Source organism: Diadema setosum, chromosome 19 (assembly GCF_964275005.1).
Source record: "Diadema setosum chromosome 19, eeDiaSeto1, whole genome shotgun sequence".
Taxonomy (NCBI): domain Eukaryota; kingdom Metazoa; phylum Echinodermata; class Echinoidea; order Diadematoida; family Diadematidae; genus Diadema; species Diadema setosum.
Window position 1 is genome coordinate 28,766,730 of NC_092703.1, and position 19,730 is coordinate 28,786,459.

The 19,730-nt window shown below is 38.3% G+C and overlaps 2 protein-coding genes across 2 annotated transcripts in view; both read right to left on the reverse strand.

The window, feature by feature from the left end:
- Positions 1-2,316: 2,316 nt before the first annotated feature.
- On the reverse strand, positions 2,317-18,213 carry LOC140242399 (betaine--homocysteine S-methyltransferase 1-like). The gene is made up of 3 exons (XM_072322135.1): positions 18,085-18,213; positions 3,710-3,821; positions 2,317-2,537 (listed from the first exon to the last, which is right to left on the reverse strand). The coding sequence occupies exons 1-3, from the start codon at positions 18,211-18,213 to the stop codon at positions 2,317-2,319; spliced, it is 462 nt and encodes a 153-aa protein (XP_072178236.1).
- LOC140242674 (X-linked retinitis pigmentosa GTPase regulator-like) overlaps positions 17,918-19,730 on the reverse strand; it is a 34,771-nt gene continuing 32,958 nt past the window's right edge. Inside the window, exon 16 of the mRNA XM_072322433.1 lies at positions 17,918-18,945. Coding sequence (XP_072178534.1) covers positions 18,805-18,945 — 141 coding nt within the window. The 3' untranslated portion in view covers positions 17,918-18,804. The remainder of the gene's footprint in view (positions 18,946-19,730) is intronic.

Consider the following 19,730-nt stretch of genomic DNA (forward strand, 5'->3'; position numbering starts at 1 on the left):
AATTCTAATATTGTATGTGGTGTTCCCCAGGGATCAATTCTTGGCCCCCTACTGTTCCTTGTATATATTAATGATATAATAAATACATCAAAAACTCTTAAATTTATACTTTTTGCGGATGATACTAATATTTTTTACTCCCATGAGAACCTCGAAACACTGTTTGATACTCTGAACACGGAAATAGACAAAGTCTCCCGATGGTTTATATGTAATAAATTATCCCTTAATGTCTCTAAAACAAATTTTATACGTTTCAAACCTACTGCTTCACAGAACATTAACAGCAGTTATAATATCAATATTGATGGATTATCTTTAACTGAAGTAAGATCTACTAAATTTTTAGGAATCACAATTGACTCGAGTTTAACTTGGAACGATCACATTTATAATATCCACACGTCTGTCTCAAGAACTGTAGGAATTTTATATCGACTGAAAAACTTCATTTCTCAAAATTCCTTGACTATTCTATACAATGCATTGATCTTACCACATATCACATACTGCAATATCGTTTGGGGAAACTGTGGCTCAACTAAAATTAATCCAATTCTTACTCTCCAAAAACGTGCTGTACGTTTGATTACCAATTCCCGTTACTTATCCCCATCCAATCCCCTATTTCATCAACTAAAAACATTGAAAATTGAGGATCTTCACACCTTTCAAACTGCTGTTTTTATGTATAAATATACATTTAATTGTCTTCCAAAAATTTTTGATGGCTTCTTCACTCCAAATTTCACCGTTCATTCATATCCAACACGTCAGTCGTCCGATTACCATCTCGAAAACCCCAGAATCATTTTAGCTCAAAAATCTTTAAAGCACAATGGACCAGATATTTGGAATTCTTTACCCCCTAATTTAAAACAACGTACGTCGTTGAACATTTTTAAACGAGATCTAAAAAACACCCTCATAATCCAGTATACTTCTGACACATAAAAATATTCATACCACCTGGTCAACAAACACCCTAAACAATGAGTTCACGGCCATAACTGAAGTAATATTCACCTCATCACACTGATACACAAAATAACACTCAACGTACAAACCAAGATTCATCCCAACACAATGCACACCGCACTGCACCGCACGCCCTTCGCACAATTTACTTCCCACTCAGTGAGTGGCAAGATTTTCTTTATGTATCTCTTCGTTGTGCCCTTTGCACAATTACCCCCCACTCAGTGAGTGGCAAGATTTTCTTTATGTATCTCTTTACCTGGGGCCATCTTCCTCGTCAAGCTTAGCTTATGATGATGGTCCCCTGCATTTCATTTTTATCATTTCCTATTGCTTCCTTTCATATATGATATTCGTTCTTGAAAAAAAAAAAATGTATGTAAGATCCAAACGTTACGAATATTAGCTGTGTAAATGACTATGTAAGTATTTTGTTGATTTGTGGATTTGTATTGATTTTGAAATGCAGAAATAAAAACTGAACTGAACTGAAGTGAACAATTACAAAGCCCTTCACCCTCTCTCCGTCGCCCTCCACGCGTTGGAAAATTGTTAAAGACCTGCATTTCAGTAAAATGAATGTGACTTTATATTTTTTCCAGATTTCACATTTCTTTCTAGTCAAATGCATAGGGCTGGAGTCTTACGACGCCCCCCCCCCCCCCCCAGCGGTTCTGTAGCCAATGATGTCTATAATAATGTACGCCTAGCTCATCAGTGATATAATAATCCTCAGCAGCAATAGTTTACGTCAGTGTTTTATTATCGTTAAAACTCTTTTCAAATGGAACGCTTTCAAACCTTAAAGGACAAGTTCACCTTCATCAACATAAGGATTAAGAGAATGTAGCAATATTAGTAGAACACATCAGTGAAAGAGGAAAATTGGACAATCGATGCAAAAGTTATGAATTTTTAAAACTTTTGCGTTGGAACCGCCGGATGAGGAGACTACTAAGGCTCGTGATGTCATATGAGTACAACAGTATAAAGAAAATGTAAAGAAAATTCAACATATTTTCACTTTTTTCGCATAATAAAAGAGCACTTGACTTGCCTCTTTCTAAAGGCAGTGGGAATAGTATTACCCATAACTATGTCAGTAACGAGTCAAGGGAATGTGTACTTTTTTCAAAAGATGAAATTTTGTGAATTTCTCTTTATATTTTCCTTATATTGTTGTACGCATGTGACATCATACACTGCAGTAGTCTTCTCATCCAGCGGTGACTGCACAAAAACTTCAAAAATTCATAACTTTTGAACGGATTGTCCGATTTTCCTCAAACTTTCAATGATGTGTTCTACTAATATTGCTACATTCTCTCAATCCTTATGTTAATGAAGGTGAACTTGTCCTTTAATTCCCGCCTGTAGAGCGTTCTCCACAAGCGTCATCAGTGGTCCGGGTCCCCTCGTGCAGTTGAAGCCGATAACGTCAGCGCCTGCGGCTTCTAGCTGCCTCAGGGTTTCGTTGAATTCGACTCCGTCGATGGTACACGGCTTGCCGTCACTCGTCTTCGTCAGATGTGAAGCTAGCGTGATGACGGCGGGTACGCCTGCAGAATAATTTGCCGGAAACAATTTGCCGTTTACAAATCAAAATAATTTTTTATTTTAAGCCCACATTCTTCTCTGAAAGGAAGAGCATAGAAAAAGTCTTCACGCCTTCTCGTAATAAAGAAGGCCCCTACAGGTTGTGTTAGTGTGCTCTATAGCGAGCTCGACACCCACTAGTCATACAGCTCAAGAGTCATATACAACCCCACGAGCTATAGACTCTAAATGAACAAGGTCCGCGAACCATAGGGTCCACGAGCTAGACACTCGGCAGATAAGGAACATTAGTTTGACACTATATAGGCAAACAAGGTCCCCGAGCGCGATGCTACATCACGGGGGCTTAAAGGCATAATTAACCATTTGCAGATGAAACAAAAACCCAGCAGTAGTGCTTAACTAAAATAGTTCGAAAATGTGAGTTAGGGATAGAAACAACCACTGTAAAACTTTGAATCCGTATAATCGATGGTAAGTGTTGTTAAATACACAAAATGTGAACAATACTTATAATGAAAATGTTTCCAGACTAAAATCGTCTACAGTTACGGTTTATTAAGAAAAACACTGATATCTCCTCATATTTTAGGCTTTATTGTGAAAATTTTGCATGGTAGGATGTTGTGTGATACAACAGACCTACACATATGCATCAAATGTGATATCTTGAACATTTTTAAAATCACTGCTCCCAAAGGTAAACTGCACCTTTAATGTACGTAGTGTCGAGCTAGTGGACCTTTTTGGCTGTTTGTTTTTGTTTTTTGTGTTTTGTGTTTTTTGGGGGGCTGTGTGTGTGTTTCTTTTTTGTTTTTGTTTTTGTTTTTTGTTTTGGTTTTGGTTTTTGTATTGGTTTTTGCTTGTGCTTTTGCTTTTGCTTTTGCCAAGTGTTGAGCTCGTGGACTTTATTTGCCCGGTGTCAAACTCATGGTCCTTTTTTTGTCTAGTGTCTAGCTCATGGGCCTGTTTCACTTAGTGCCGAACCAGTCACTGCTATAGTAATATGGGTAGTGGGCCAGTTTTATTTGGTGTCTAGCTCCTGGCTCGAATGACTTGTGGGTGTCTTGCTCGAGGGATGATCACGTAGAAAGAAGTCGCCTTCTCCAGTTCTCGCTGGAGGTACATTATAGTCCACACTCCTTACAAAACGGTTTCTGGGCGAATTACTTACCTTTGCCGTATTCCTTTACGACTTGAGCCGCCAACGCCGCCTCGCCGCAGTGATCGAAAGTTTCTCCGACGATAAAGTCCGCCCCTTCGTCAACGGCCCACTCAATTTGCTCCTGACGTCATAAACAGCAAAACGAGATTTGTTTAGGAGAAACAGACTTCCAGAAATATAATAGTACCTTATACAGATTTCATGTTAATAGGATTAATGAGGGAGTTTTATAGGTGACCTCAAAATGAGGGGATGATATCGTCATCTCATCAAAGTTGCATACTATTAAAGTTGCAGTGCTGGACATATTCAACTATTATCATCCGGTTTTGCTGAGGCATCTATTACTCTTGTTTGTTCGATTTTTCGCCATTTACTAATGGCAATTTAAACATGAAATGCATTTGCACTGCGAGAGATCAGTATTCAGACCATGACTTTATTTCTAGCTTGTTTTTTAGTATATTATCTAAATGTGTCTGTAGCTTAATTGTAATCAGCTTGCAATTGCACTTCTGTTATTTGAATTTGAATACAATATGTATTATCTTTTTTGTAAAGCGCTTTGAGAACCTATTTCTTGTTGAACTGCTTAATTATAATGAGCTTTTAATTGTACTTCTGTCGTTTGAATTTCAATACAATGTATTATCCTTTTTTCTTGTAAAGCGCTTTGAGAACCTAATCCTTGTTGAATTACAGTCCACTCAATTTAAAATTACATATACGTGTACTATCATTTTTCATATAAAGCGCTTTGAGAACCTATTCCTCGTTGAACTGCGCTATAAAGATATTATATTACTATTTTTTGTTATTCTGATCTTTGAAGCAAGTATAACCTGAACATGTCCTCTGTTTCTTGAATGGCGCCCTCGTTGCCGGGTTGGTAGACGAACGTGTTGCAAATGTCGCCACACATGAGCGTTCCTGTCGAGTCGGCAACTTCTCGGGCCATCTGCAGAGCGAGGCGATTCTGACGTTCGAGCTCTTCGGCTCGGCCAACAACTCCCAGTTTATGACGGTTCCCATAGTACTTGAGAGGAGGAGATAAATTAATAATGCGAGTATGACACGATAATGACATTATCTGTATCAGTATGACTATCAGTATGATTGTGAACAGAGCACACAAGACGCATCAAAGATCCAAAGTTCACCGCATTAATGCCAGCACGTGGTATTCATACTGACAAAGGTTAATCTTGAGAGAACTTTTAGATGTAATTATGATTACTATACGTGGGTTTGTCGTCTGCGTGGTTTATAAGGTTTCCTACAAGGGTCATATAGGAATCTCGCAAACAAATGTCATAAACAATTATTGATAGTTTATGTGTTCAACGAATACTCGAACCACACGTAACATGGAACACCGAAAAGGGAGGACTATACATTGATACAGTTTCACGTATTGCGATAAGTCGCTCATTGTCAGACCCTTCTGAACCCTGTTTTATGGAGAGTTAAAATTGATTATATAGTTGATTTTATCTGTAAATCTATGGCAGCCTGTGTGGTAAGGAAATTTAAAATAGATTTTATCTTTTGACAAAACGGGGCCCTGGTCTTGTAAAGAAAGTCGTCGAAAAACAAAACACGCTACAATACTTTCCGAGAGCCATACATACATTTTCCGTGACGTTTGGTGACATGCTATAACACTGGAATAGATAATTTGATTTCATATCATTTTAACCTCATAAGCGCTCAAGTTCCTACCATTCATGTCTCTGGAACCTTAGAGGACACAAACTTTACGAGGAAATAGCGAAGCCTGTATCAAAATTGTATACTGTTCTAATACCTGTGCAATTGTCATGATGTTCGATAATTAGCACAGTGAATATTGCAGTTATGGATTCGGTAGGGTATTGGTATCAAATAAAAAAAAAAAAATGTTGGTTCTTTATTAACTGCGATTTCGACGTCACTAAATTTTATTATTCCATTTGGGTTAGTTACACTAAAAATTTCAACTCCAGACAACCGTTTGAATAGAACTTAACGCAGGATTAGATTTAGATTTTCCATACACTTGTGTACAAATTCTCACAAACAAACTGATTTTTCTCCGAAGTACTAAAAGTGGATCTAGCCCCTTTTACAAATAAACACTTCATTTAATATGCTTATAGCCCTCGATCTCGAGTCATGCATTTAATTCCATTAAATTGACCATGTCGAAGCTATATCGAACATTATAACGTCATAGGCCTAAGCATGACAATGTCTCAAATTCATATCGTGAGGATGCTCTGGACGTGCTTTTCAAAACCTAATAAACGCTGCGAGCACAAATCTAATGTATACCAATCGCTGAGATTGTTATCATTAAATTTTTCATATATTGTCGCACGTTCTCTTATATCTGAGGTCTGAATTGTTCTACTGTGCCTGTCTCACGTATAATACATACGCAGCCAAACATATATCCCGGGAACATACCATACCTTACTATCCGTCTACTGTCTATAAATCGGCGACCCGTGACAACCTTTTGGCTTGCCATTCATGAACACAGCTTTCATGTAGGCCTGATGTCAACAGAACCAAGAGAAGTGGGCGTCATGATTAACCTTGGTAAACTACATGAAGAAAGTGAAGATACGATGTTGATTTCGAGATTTGTCTTCCAGAAACGCATTATTATGAACGTGCCAAAGTGCACAATACGTGACGCACAAACAGCTTAATTGGAAACACTCTTTAGGGTAGCGGAACTTTTCTTTATAAAATGGGGCAACTGGCGATTAGGGTCAATATTGCCCCATTCCCCTTCCTCTCCCCAACCCCTTCAGACCATTGTACTGTAGTCCATTCAGTGAAATTGTGTTCATTGTATATTATGTAAGTAAAGAAATAACAGGAAAATCAAGTCGCGCGAAGAATATAGAACTACGAAGGAACGCGTTCATCCACAGAAAGGAATCCGACTTCAGAGCACTGTAACTTATGGCAGCCATGGGGGTTTCCAAAGAACAAAAACATTCTCTGTGAGTAATGCCATGAGCGAGGTGCGTTGCCATGTCAGTGGATAAATTATCTTTTGTTAGGCATACTTGAAGCCCCCAGTTAGAAATTACCATTAAGAACTAAACAGTACCCAAACCGAATTGGTCTATAATGAGCTTACAATGAGCGTGGAAAAGGAAAAAAGTAAGAGACAACATTCAGTGAGTGCAGACATACTGTTCACTCTCACCTTTTGATTTCGGCATTTTCCCCACGTGCAGGATAGTCGTGTAAAAAAATATGTGTCAGCTGTCACTGGCTGTATAATCCGCAAGCGATACACGCTGACTTCTGAGTTCTGACGCCGAACTGACGCAAAGTGGGAGCAAGTTACAAATAAAGAGAAGCGAATTTCACTCGTTTCGGCAAATTTGCCGTGCCCTACTATTATGCTCATCAGAAATCGTTGAGCGTTGCTGCATGCAATTGTATGCGGATATGCGGCAACTGAATTCAAGAGACCTTGGGTTATAGACCGATAAAATGTGGCTACCTCACTATAGTAAGCACATATAGCTAAATTGTTTTCAAGAGACAAACTGCCCACTAAAGTGCGCAAACATGGTCGGGTCAGTGCATGGCTGTGACCTGATTTTATTATCTCGCACAAAAGCAAACTTGAAAATGTTGAAAATGGGTCTATGACAGATTATGCAGACCTACAAAGTCTCACGCATCAGGCGTGACAATCAAGCCTGACGAGCTTTCTTTTTTCTCACGCCTCACACACGCCTCACACATGTACACAACCCCCCCCCCAAAAAAAAAAAAAATAAATAAATAAATAAATAAATAAAATAACGACACCAAAAACAAAGAACAATCCCCAAAGCATAAATCATTCTCGACCAGAAGGCGAAGATGAGACAACCACGGCCGAAGGAGAAAATGCACAGTGGCGCTAATGCATAGAGTTACAAAATCTTATTAGTAGAGCAGATAAGCCGAAGAATTGTGCAAAATTTGACTAAAGCATGAAACTTTCACCATTGTTAGTACATGCTATAAGATTAATTTTAAGATCGGGAGGTAAGTCTGAATTGACCTCTGATGACCTCTAGAGGTCAGTGACCTCAAAATGTAAGAAAATTGATATTTTGCGTCATTGGTTAATGATAAACACAGTAATGATGTACTAAAACTTAATATTTGTCACAGTGAAATTGTCTTTATGTTCCACAGAGCCCTGACAGGTTTCTACCTTTGACCTCTGATGACCTCCAGAGGTCAATGACATCAAAATGTCAGAAAATTGATATTTTGCATCATTGGTTAATGATAAAACACAGTAATGATGTACTAAAACTTAATTTTTGTCACAGTGAAATTGTCTTTATATTCCACAGAGCCCTGACAGGTTTCTATCTTTGACCTCTGATGACCTTCAGAGGTCAATGACCTCAAAATGTCAGAAAATTGATATTTTAATGCGTCACTCATAACTGAAACACGATAATTATGTACTAAAAACTAATTTTTGTAAGAGGAATTGCCTCAATGTTCCACTGAGCCTTTCGAGTCAGATTTCTACCTTTGACCTCTGATGACCTCAGATGACCTATGATGAGGCCAATGACCTCAAAATGTCAGAACATTGATAGGCCCTATTTGGTGCAATTGGTTGATGACAAACATGATTTAGATGTTATATTCATTTGTATTACAATTGAATTGTTTTCCTATTCCACAGAGCAAGAGAAATTACTCACGTGTCTCTACCTTTGACCTCTGAGGAAGGTGACAGGTCAATGACCTCAAAACATCAGAATATTGATATTCTATGTATAGTCAATGGTCAACTTTGTAATACCCGATGTACAATCATTTATGCTATAATAGAAGAATCTTGTCATTCCATGGAACATTGGTTATTAGCCTGTGCATTATATCCAACTTTGACCTCTCAGGACAATGAGAGGTCACTGAGGTCACATGTGTAGGCTTACCTGTATTGATGTTTGGCTTCATTGGTGTAATCGTAAATGCTTAATCATGTACAAATCACGCACTGATGTTTTGATCAAAGTATGTATACATATTCCACAGAGCACTGGTTTATAGTAACAGGTCTCTGAAATGTGAGAGGTCAATTACTTCAGAAATAAGCTTAAGTTTCTTGAGTGATGGCAGTGACCTCAAATACAACTGTTATGTTTGGGTTAGTTATGTAGACTAGCAAATATAGGCAAATATGGCCATTATCTCGACACTCGAGGAAAACAAGGCCCACGAGACTGATATACAGAGTGTTTAATCTATTCAGTGTAAGTCTCATAGATCTTTTCCCCCATTTGTCGCACTCATTATGGGACTGGTTTGCCTAAGTGTCAAGCTCATGGGCAATATTTGCATAGTTTCCAGCTGGTGGGCCTGTATTGGCCAGTGTAAAGCTGGTAGGTTGTTACAGTATGACTGCGATGAATGACTCATGGTCCTGGAGTATACAGTCCATAGCTGCGACATCATGGACCATCTTGAAAACTTCGACATACTGTGAGGCCCAACATGCATTCCACATGAAGCAATCCTGTGTATTTCAACTAGCTATTGCCATCCGAAACCTACCCAGGGAATAGATAAGCATTCATGGCAAACCATGGAGAAAGCGGATTGTGCAAAATATTTTGGAGTTCCAATAGGAGGCTCAGCTGGAATCAAATCGCCACAGCAGCTTAAAAAGGTTATACTTCAACCAAAGACTCTCGCCAGACGAAGATACGAGTATCATAAAGTTCAGGTGTTTTGCTACTCCATGCCGCTCAGGACTGTCCTGGAATATGCATGCATCATCTGGGATCCATTCACCCAGGTGAAACATCATGAAGTTTGGAATGATCCAGAGAAGATATGCACTCTTTAGCTGCAATGACCATCATATGCAAAACAAGCAGTGTTACAGCCACACTTGAAAAACAAAACAAAGCAAAACAAAACAAAACTACAATGGCAATCCCTGTAAGAAAGTACAGCTCAGGCAAATTCAGCGATGATGTTCTGCATCAAGAACCCCACAATATTCACTCCGCAGGAAGTTGTGGCTCTATTGCTGCATTCTTCAAATAGGGCAAATGACCAAAAATGTCAGGCATCATTTGCAAGAACACAAAGTCGGCCTACTCCCAAAAATGGTGGCGGCTACTCTCGGCCACTGTCTCTTGTATCTCTTTGAAACACTTCAGGAGAGAGATACTCAATATTCAGCTCTGTTATTAAAGATACATATGTCTCTCTTTTTGTTTTTTGCATTTGTTTGTTCTTTAACCAATTAAGAAAAGGCTCTATGGCAGAATATTACAAGATTACACAGTATAATGAAGAAGAAGAAGAAGAAGAAGAAGAAGAAGAAGAAGAAGAAGGAGAATAGGAAACGAGATCTGCTGTCAATGATGCAGAGCCAATACCAATCAGTTCCATGGCAGATCTTAGTCGGCACTGCAAAGGTTTGGATGTCTCTCTCTGTTGACAAAGGATATTCTAAAGCTCCAAGTAAGTCCATGGGGTGGTTTACATTGTCTGGGCATAGAGGGTTGGGTTGGGTATATGAGGATATGATGCTTTGTTATAACAATTAGGTCTGAGATATCTATTTTTTATGTTTGTTTTGACCATCCCGCATGGATCTCCAACGAAAAGGAATGATAATGTGTTAGACCCAGCCGCCACCGTGTTTTTTCAATAGATTTTGATATTACAGTGTAGTTGAGAAAAAAGTAACCGCTCATTGTCCTAGATGGAAGTCAAAATTGAACTGTGTGTGGAATACTCTGCATACAATTTTGGACACACACACACACACACGCACACACACAAACACACACAAAATGCATTTTTTAAAGTATAATCATTTCATAAGCAGCTGGCCATTACAAACCAATGAGACCAGACATCAATATTCTTACATTTTGATGCATATCTTTCAATATCCTCCAGGGGTCAGAGGATCATCGCTAATGTTCATGTAAAATGAGTACACGCCTTTTGAATTGCTCACTTTTACTGCTATAGAAATACACAATATGTGCATCATGTCAATCATTAAATATTGTATCAGTTTCGTTTTCAGTCTTTGATTATTTTTTCTATGTACAAATAAAATCGTGGCAAAGTAAACAACTTTCACATCAAAATATAAACGAGAATACTAAAAAAGAAATAGATGTAATAAGGTGCAAGGCAAATACCAGGCCTACATCATCTTAAGGTATACAGGTGAAGGAATTCACCTTATTGATAAACAATTAACTTGACTGGGATAGCGACCACTGAACAATATTGTTTCTTAAAACTCTCTCTTCTTTTCAACAAGTGGAATAAAACACATGCACATACCGGGGCATCAGTTTGGAGGAGGGGTGGGGTGGTGGCAGGGATAGTTGACCCCCACCCCATTAAATTCTGAGATGTGGACTATGTTTTGTTGTTGTTAGTTTTGTTGTTTTTTGTTTTTTGCTTTTTAGACAGAAAACTGCCCAAGTTTTTCACTTTAAGTGTGCATCGGATTGTTAAAATTTAATTCTGAAATGCAGAATCTCCCTTCTGTGAGCGGGGATATCTCCTTTCGATAGACTCCTTCCCCCTGCTTGGTTCCTTCCACAGATATAACATACTTTGGGGAATGATAATTTCCCTTATTCTATGAAAAAATGCTTTTAAGAGATATTTTTATTTGAATTCCAAAGATGAAAAGGCTTTCCTATGTATGCACGATTGTTCATTTTGGAGGACAAGAGGCATTTGCCCCGCCTCCCGAGAAAATATGGGAGGGGGAATGGTGGGGACATAAAACTTTGCCTCCAAGTATTTCCTGAGATTGAGATTTTTTTTCTTCACTTTTTTGACAGAAAATGAATCGTCACTGAACATTTCAGCTATAGTATGCACCAGATTAAAAGGCAGAATCTCCTTTGCATACCCCCTCCCCCACACTATCTTTCGTTATGTCCCCTTCCATGTACGCTCAGTGCTTTTGTCCCATTTTTTGTTCTATATCATCACAAAGTATGTACTAGATCTTTAATTTCAGTTCCGACATATTAAAGAAAATCCCTCTTGTTGCAGGGGGTAGTGTATCTTTCAATTAACAATCCCTCCTCGGTTTTTACCCTTAGATTTGGTACACTCCTTTTACTGATAATTTCCGAAATATTCCATCATAAATGTGTATACTAGATTTTTTTTTACATTTCTATTCTTACTGCAAAGGCTCCCTCGCATGGGAAGGATTGGGGGACAGCCCCTTTCATACCCTCCTCTCGCTGTATCAACCTCTCCTCCATGCAATGATTATGGCTACACATTTGGGTATGGACTTTTTTTTTTTCAAAATGGTAGTTCAACCAAGAGTGGCACGAGATCATTGAATTGCAAACAAAAGAATGCAAAAGCTCCATAATGTGGGAGGAGGATACCTCCACCCACATCCTTCTGTCGATTGGTCTTCCTCCATAGATGGCTGACTTACTACACCTTTTTGATACAATTTCGAGGTATTCCTTCAAAAGTGCCTGTGTGCCAGGTCGTTGAATCTCATTTCTCAAAATACAAGAGCTCTGTCGAATGGGAGTGGAATACCCTACCCTCGCCAACGCTGCGCTTGCTGGGTTCCCATCCATATAGACTTGGTACACCTTGGTGATCCATAATTTTCCAAATATTCCCCAAAACGTATGCATCAGATTCTTAAAAAAAAAAAAAAAAAAAAAAAAAAAACTTCGTCTTTGGAAGGAGGGTAGGTGAGATGCGCCCACACCCCATCAACTTCCGTATAAGTGATGACGCACACATTAAACAAGAGCTACACTGAATCACTGATTTCAGGTCTAAACCTGCAAAAATCCAATCCCCCACCCACATCCTCCGCTTCATTTCTTTGCACCATGAACTTATGCTTTTACTTATTTTCCAAGTTCTCCCCCCCCCCCCACGTGAAAACAGATCGACACCCCTTGCTCTGTGCACATACCCGACTTAGATAATTACCTGAAAAGTTCTGCGGAATGAGTAGCCACTTTTTTGGTAACAGATTTGCATGGTTTGTAAACCCTACATTATAAACAATTATTAACTATTAACTATCGCAATATCAATATTAACATCCTCACATTTCATTCGAGGTATTTGACCTTGTGTGATTTTCATAGGTGAATGGTAATGGCTCGTTAATAAACAGGGCCTACGAGTGCTCTCTAAAACATCATCATTGTTTACCATTGATGATGCCAAACTATTCTGATACTTTGAGGTCACTGACCTCTCGAGATCATCAGAGGTCAAAGGCAGAAACTCGTCTGTGTGCCTTGGAATATGAAGACGATGTCATTGTACACAGATATGCTTGTTTTGTACATCTTTACCATGTTTGACCTTTCACCAATGATGTCATACTTCAATAATCTGATATTCTGAGGTCATTGACCTCTCAAGGTCATCAGAGGTCAAAGGTAGAAACCTGTCTGCTCTTTAGAATATGAAGACAATTTCATTGTAAGACAGATATGCTTGTTTTGTACATCTTAACAATGGTTACCATTAACCAATGACATCACAGATCAATATAATATTTTGAGGTCATTGACCTCCAAAGGTCATCAGAGGTCAAAGGTTAAAACCTGTCAATGCTCTGTGGAATCAGAAAATGGTTTCCCTGAAGTATAGATGCCTGTTTAGTGAATCATAACCACATATATCATTCACAAATGTCTAAAAACATCGATATTTTGATATTTAAAGTTCATTGACCTCTGGAGGTCATCAGAGGTCAAAGGTAAAAACCTGTCAGTGCTCTGTTGAATCTGGAAATGATTTCTCTGTGGTATAAATGCATGTTTAGTGCAACATAACCACATATATCATTTGCAAATGTCTAAAAACATCGATTTTCTGATATCTAAAGTACATTGACCTCTGGAGGTCATCAGAGGTCATATCAGACTTACCTCCCGATCTTAAAATAAATCTTATGGTATGTACTAACACTGGTGAAAGTTTCATGCTTTAGTCAAATTTTGCACAATTCACGTGATTTTGAGGGCTTATCTGCTCTACTATATGTAACTGTATGAAAGCAAATAATATTCTAGTGAGAAAAAAAAATCCCTTGAGACTAGAATGAATATTATAAGAATCAGGAATTCAAATTCTAATCCGGACATGAATTCCAGATCCAAAATAAAATAAAATAAAATAAATCTCCAATCACAACTCGGATTCTACAGTGTGTACGGCTCACTTCTGATTTCTGTGGTACAGCTTGAGCTCTACAAAAACTAATCAGTTGGGAGGCGGAGATTGGGAAATCGGCGCTCAACGATTCCATTTGCGAAATGCATGTACTTTACAAGAGAAAGCAAATCTTTTGGCACATTGAATGTGATTTTGAATCTATTTTCCCCATTTTCCCCACATTGTTTCAGAGTAAAATTGGACAGTAAGGGTAAACGACATGTATGTCGTACCATTAAAAAACGTCGTAATTATGTGTGTCAACAGTGTCCACGTCAGTAATTACCAATTTTGTGACGCAAAATTTGTCGTGTTTACAGGTTTGCTGCTCCTGATCATTGGTGTTTATTCAAAGGCAGTTGTGCTCAAAATGGCACCTCAGTAAAAATTACTCCCTCTTTTGAACCTCCTTATTGTGTGACATAAAGAATAAATTGTCTTGGTCCCAAGGGTCTCATTATACCAAGTTTCCACTGTACAATCTTCCTTATGCCTGGCGTAGCTGTATTAACTCTGAGGAAATTACCATTATATATGTTGTATGGTCCCAAGAGTATTTCTTCCCTTCTTAGGCATAAAGATTTTATAGCTCAAATTTTCTGCAGCACAGGGCATTTTGACAAAGACTAAAAAAAGTTCTCACACAAAATTTGTCATCAGTGCCATGACATGCATACAACAGGGAGCCTTAACCATCAATACACACTTATGACACGACTGCACAAGTGGACACATGATTTGTTGTTGTTGTTTAATGTTTAATGTTTTGTCTCCATAAGTTGATAAACTTACATACATTCAAACATACAAATGTCATGCTTGGATAATATGCATGTGTGTCAGTGAATTTGAACACAGCACAGGTACATAATCTTGCATTAGGCACCAACACATGACACGCTATGGGACAGAGTTTAATCATCGTATTCATGTCATTTCAGTAAAGTGTATATTAGCATTAATTTTCCACAATGGTATTTTACCAAACAGGCGTGTGCATTGTGAAAGAACGATACTGACACAAGTTACCGGTATGCTGAGACATGGTCGTCTTTCCACAGAGGATCGCAGTACATGTATTATAAACACAAAGAAAAGTGTAAATAAAAAACAACAACAATTGAACCCCTCCTCAAAAGCCCTCTTACAGGAAATAATAACCAGAATGTACGAAATTAACCATCATTACATTTACAACAACGATCATGAAGTAAGCCAATTAACTCTGCCCAAGTCAATACATATGGCATGCACCTTAACATTTGTGCGTGCAATATGGACTGTCTGCACTTGACGTGTAAATACAGAGTATACAAATTGTCTTTTTATTCAATTTTTTTTTTTTTGCTATATCAAACCCATAGAAGCAAATGCCACTATCCATCAGTCTATATTACTCAATTGATGCATTGCAGCAAGGCATACTTGGAACACAGTTTGCATGGAACGCTGTGTCTACGTCAGGCAAGCCTCCGACAAGCTTTCCATTTGTCAGAAATGACTTCAATTGTGGATGTTATGTATACGATTTGAATATATGCATATATTACCAGTAGTAAACTGTCGAATAAAACAAGGCCAATGAGTTCGAGACATTAAGCCCCATGATGTAATGTCAAACTCGTGGGTTGTTTTCACCTAGTGTCAAACTCGTGGGCCTTTTTTGCTTGGTGTCGAATTCGTGGGCCTTGTTGGCCTAGTGTCGGACTCATGGGCCCTGCTTGCCTAGTGTCAAACTCATGAGCTGTATGGACCCATGGGTTGTAGGACTTATGGTCCGTTATTCAATGCCAAATTTGTGGGTGTCAATGTCGTGGGAATACCCTAGTAATACAAGCATAAACCTGTGCTGAAGACAAGAATTTTCTGAACTGCCTCACTTAGGACATCCAGGGTTCCTCAGGACATTGTGTTACCATGCAGCAAATGTACAGTCAACCTTGCCTTAGTCGACCTCGCACAAGCAGGAAAAAAAAAAATCAACAAAACAGGCTAAGTCAAAGAATTATTCTACCCAAAAAGATATAATCGTGTGAACTGTATCAATCTTTTGGTTATGAATTCAACCATTTATTTAAAACATTACATAATATGGTCGTGTTACACTAATGATTCTCTCTCATGTGAATTATTTGCTGCTCATAAATATAAGGGTTTGTCTTGGTTGCAGGATATATCTATGACAATGACCAATTTTGTAGATTTTTTTGGTGATTTTGTGCAAATCTGGTGAATTTTACCAGTTCACCCCAATTGCTCTCCAATGTAAGCTACACTATGAAATTCAGAGGTGCCACTTAATGACAAAACAATAATTTCTGTGGCAAAATTCTACCAAAACTTGAGCAAAAAAACGAAACAAAAACAAAGCAAAAAACGAACAAACCAACTCAGCTACACAGCAATATGGAGCAGCTACAGTACTTTTGTAAATACTTATGTATCAAATAGGTGAGAAGAGTTGCGTATTTTCAAGGTTACCAGAAATTGTCATTAATTTGTACAAAAAAAAAAAAAAAAAATTCAGCTGATATACATAAGCTGGCTACAAACTTACAGTAAAAATGAGAATAAGATGTTCAAAACATCATCATGAATATTGTCTTTTCATCAAGGCAAGATCAAGCAATCATCTAAAATCATTCATCAAATTGGCAACATCACGCTAGTACCTACTGAATCATTTTGCGGTATGAGTGTTTATGGCTCTCCGTCCTTCTTCTGAAAAGCAGCATAAATAAGCAGGTCTAATCACTTTACACAAAATATTATGTACAACTTCGCAGTTCGTTTCTCTATGTACAGACTAGTGAGATTCTATTTGCAATATGTGATTATCAAGAATTGACACACACACACAAACACGCGAATAGATTAGAAACAATAAATAATACAGAATGGACGGATATCATAACTAGCCTTGGTAAAACCTTCGGCTAACATAACTTAATTGACCAGTTATTCATAGACATCTGTTCTTCTCTCTCTCCCTCTAAACAATACAGAATCATATCTGTCTGAATGATGTAAGACAGATGTATTCTCTCTCAATTCTACGTTGCTGTTATAAACTCTGCTTGCAGTCGAGACAAACAGAAAAAATGATGTCGATCTCAACTTCAGAATCTCTCTTTTACTTTAAAGACAATTAGTACTTTGTTTTCATACCTGTACACTACACCATAGGGCTAAAACAAACCTTTGCAGTGCCACAACGGCATATATCTCTTTTACAAGGTTACTTGAATAATAACTGTTGTGAATTCCTCCACAAAAAATGCGATCCACCTTCCAAACACTAGAAGGAAGAAGAAAAATCATGCTAATAGTAACATCTGGTAACTTCTATATTTTTTATGTCTTGTCTGTGCCTCCCGTTTCGACTTGATTCTTTTTGCTATTAAGTGCACGGTCTCTCATTGTATGATGTACAGTAAAGACATGTATGAGAAGCTTTATGCGTATCTACAACAAGTAATGCCAGTAACGAGGTCTAAGTACCTATGACCATGGTTGTAGCTCCATGCTATGTCCTTTTAATGCCTAAAAATAAAGGTTTCCTGAAGTGGAAGAAAAGCCATTAAATTTGATCGTACCCGGAGTGAAAAGTCTTTGGTAACAAGTATAACATGAACACAGTGCTGCAGTTGAGCTCATCATCACTAAATGTGGTGTACAATTGTAGTATGCAAATCTCTTTAACACCACAGAGTTCCTCAAATTGATACCTAACACCTCATGCAGACAACTATTACTCTTCACTGCCCATTTCAATCATCATGGATGCTTTTATCAACACAGTCTAATTTCAGTTGTCTTTGAAATTGTATTATAGATCTTACACACACAAGATGGTCAACTTTCAGTCGAAAAGAGAAACGCTGCTGCTTGGAATTGTGGGATTTTTAAGGAGCGCGCAACTAGCGTTGAGCGGGTAAAGTTTCCAGGTGAGCTGTACTTTCCTGATATGTTTGTGTAGGACCAAGACAGGCTAAGACAAAAAAGAAGGTATTTTCTGTAAAGAATCATGAGTAAACCTAAGAATTGGTGCAGTGCATTAAACTTCATCAATAGCTACACCAAACCATCAGCAGGTTTATCATTATTTCGATTTCCAAAAGACTGTGCACAGCGAGTTTTCGTCCCACCTCCCTCGTCACAGCGGGCGGTAGACTCGCACACAGCTCGCTCAGCCCCGCTCGCAGGTCGCTACACTCGCTGTGCGGCAGCCACTTCCATTTCAGCAGCGGCTGTGTAAAATTGGAAGAGTTGATCATCTTACGTAGTGTGTAGGATCTTTATATATATGTATATTGACAAATAAGATGTCACTTATTCTCCACTTTTAACACATGCCCCTCTGAATATCTCATCATCCATTGCAGTAGCAATGAAACAACACGGGAAAGTCAGAGACATCTCCTGTCTTTCCACCTCCTCTGTCATCCAAGCCATTTTATATTGTCACAGTGAATATGAAAGTTATCATGATCTCTGTGTCATCATCATTGTCGTCACCATGACAACCACAATTTCCATTAAGCTCAGTCTCGCAATTTCACTACCGCGAAAATTTATCTGCAGCAACTTCTGCGTGCCTCCGTATTTACCCTCAGCATCTAGTGAAACTGTTCATTACTCCTGCAACAATCATCCAGATCAGTCGCCAACATCATCATCATCTTCACTATGGCAACGGCCAGATCCATCGGCATCGCATTTTACTTTACATTCGTGGAGCACTCGGTGCCAGAATCACATCCCCACCATCACATGTGTCACTATCACAAACTGCACATCCTCTGCAGGCTGTTGGTGTCTGGAAATCCCCTGGCTGTGGCTGGTAAGTCACTGTTCCCTTCAGAGTCCTACAAGATGACGCACGTCTTTGATCCTCCCTGGTCTCCTGGCTTCTTAGTGGAAGATGTCGAAGTTGTTGACGCTGTTGGGGAGATGGTGGAGCCAGCTGGTGAGTCAGGATTTTTCTTCTTCTTCCAAAACTGCCACGCCTGTTTGAAAGATTTAGACAAAACAGAAGAGAATGACACAATCAATCATCCTGTTTAAAAAGTTAGATGAAATGGAAGAGAACTACCTAATCAATTGAAGATAAGCATGTATGATAATTTTGACAAAAATCCATGATTAATTACATCACACAAAATACAGCACGACTGTTTAGAATACCAGGTGCACAAAAGAGCAAAAAAAAAAAAAAAAGGGAGAAAAAAAGACTGAAAATGCCCCATTGTGCAAACACAATTCAGTACATTAAATCTTGTCATGATGATGGTCATGATGAAACAGCATTTATATAGCCCCATTTATCTGTTGCAACATTCAAAGGCATGAACACACAAGCAGTATTTTGAAGGCAGAAACAGACAAAAAATAAAATAAAAAGATTGTGTACAATCCATAGCAACCCATAAACACTCAATACTGATTCAGTATTTTAGTCAGCCTATCTACCACAAAACAACATATCTGCAACCACCACAAATTCATAATCAGGATTAGCACATGAGGCTAAAATATAAAAATATGATATCAAATGATGTTCAGTGAATATGCAATGGTTCAATGCTTTGTTTTCTTTTTTAAATACTTCAATTTTTGAACTAACCAAAAAATCTACAATTGACTGGAGTCTGTGTGCATACTGCATCCAAAGCTTTTGAGATTGTTTGATATTACTTTGCATTACACTAAGGCCCGAATTCACGAAGGTGGTACAAATGAAACCATGGTTTAAACCATGGACAAAAACCATGGAATGCCAAGTGTCGCATGC

What these genes read in the sequence shown, in the direction of transcription:
- LOC140242399 (XM_072322135.1), bottom strand. Translation starts at nt 18,213, where the DNA reads ATGATCAACTCTTCCAATTTTACACAGCCGCTGCTGAAATGGAAGTGG. An exon ending in CGCCCGCTGTGACGAGGGAG is followed by an intron (nt 3,822 to 18,084) that starts GTGGGACGAAAA and finishes TTATGACGTCAG; the next exon opens with GAGCAAATTGAGTGGGCCGT. An exon ending in CGTAAAGGAATACGGCAAAG is followed by an intron (nt 2,538 to 3,709) that starts GTAAGTAATTCG and finishes ATTATTCTGCAG; the next exon opens with GCGTACCCGCCGTCATCACG.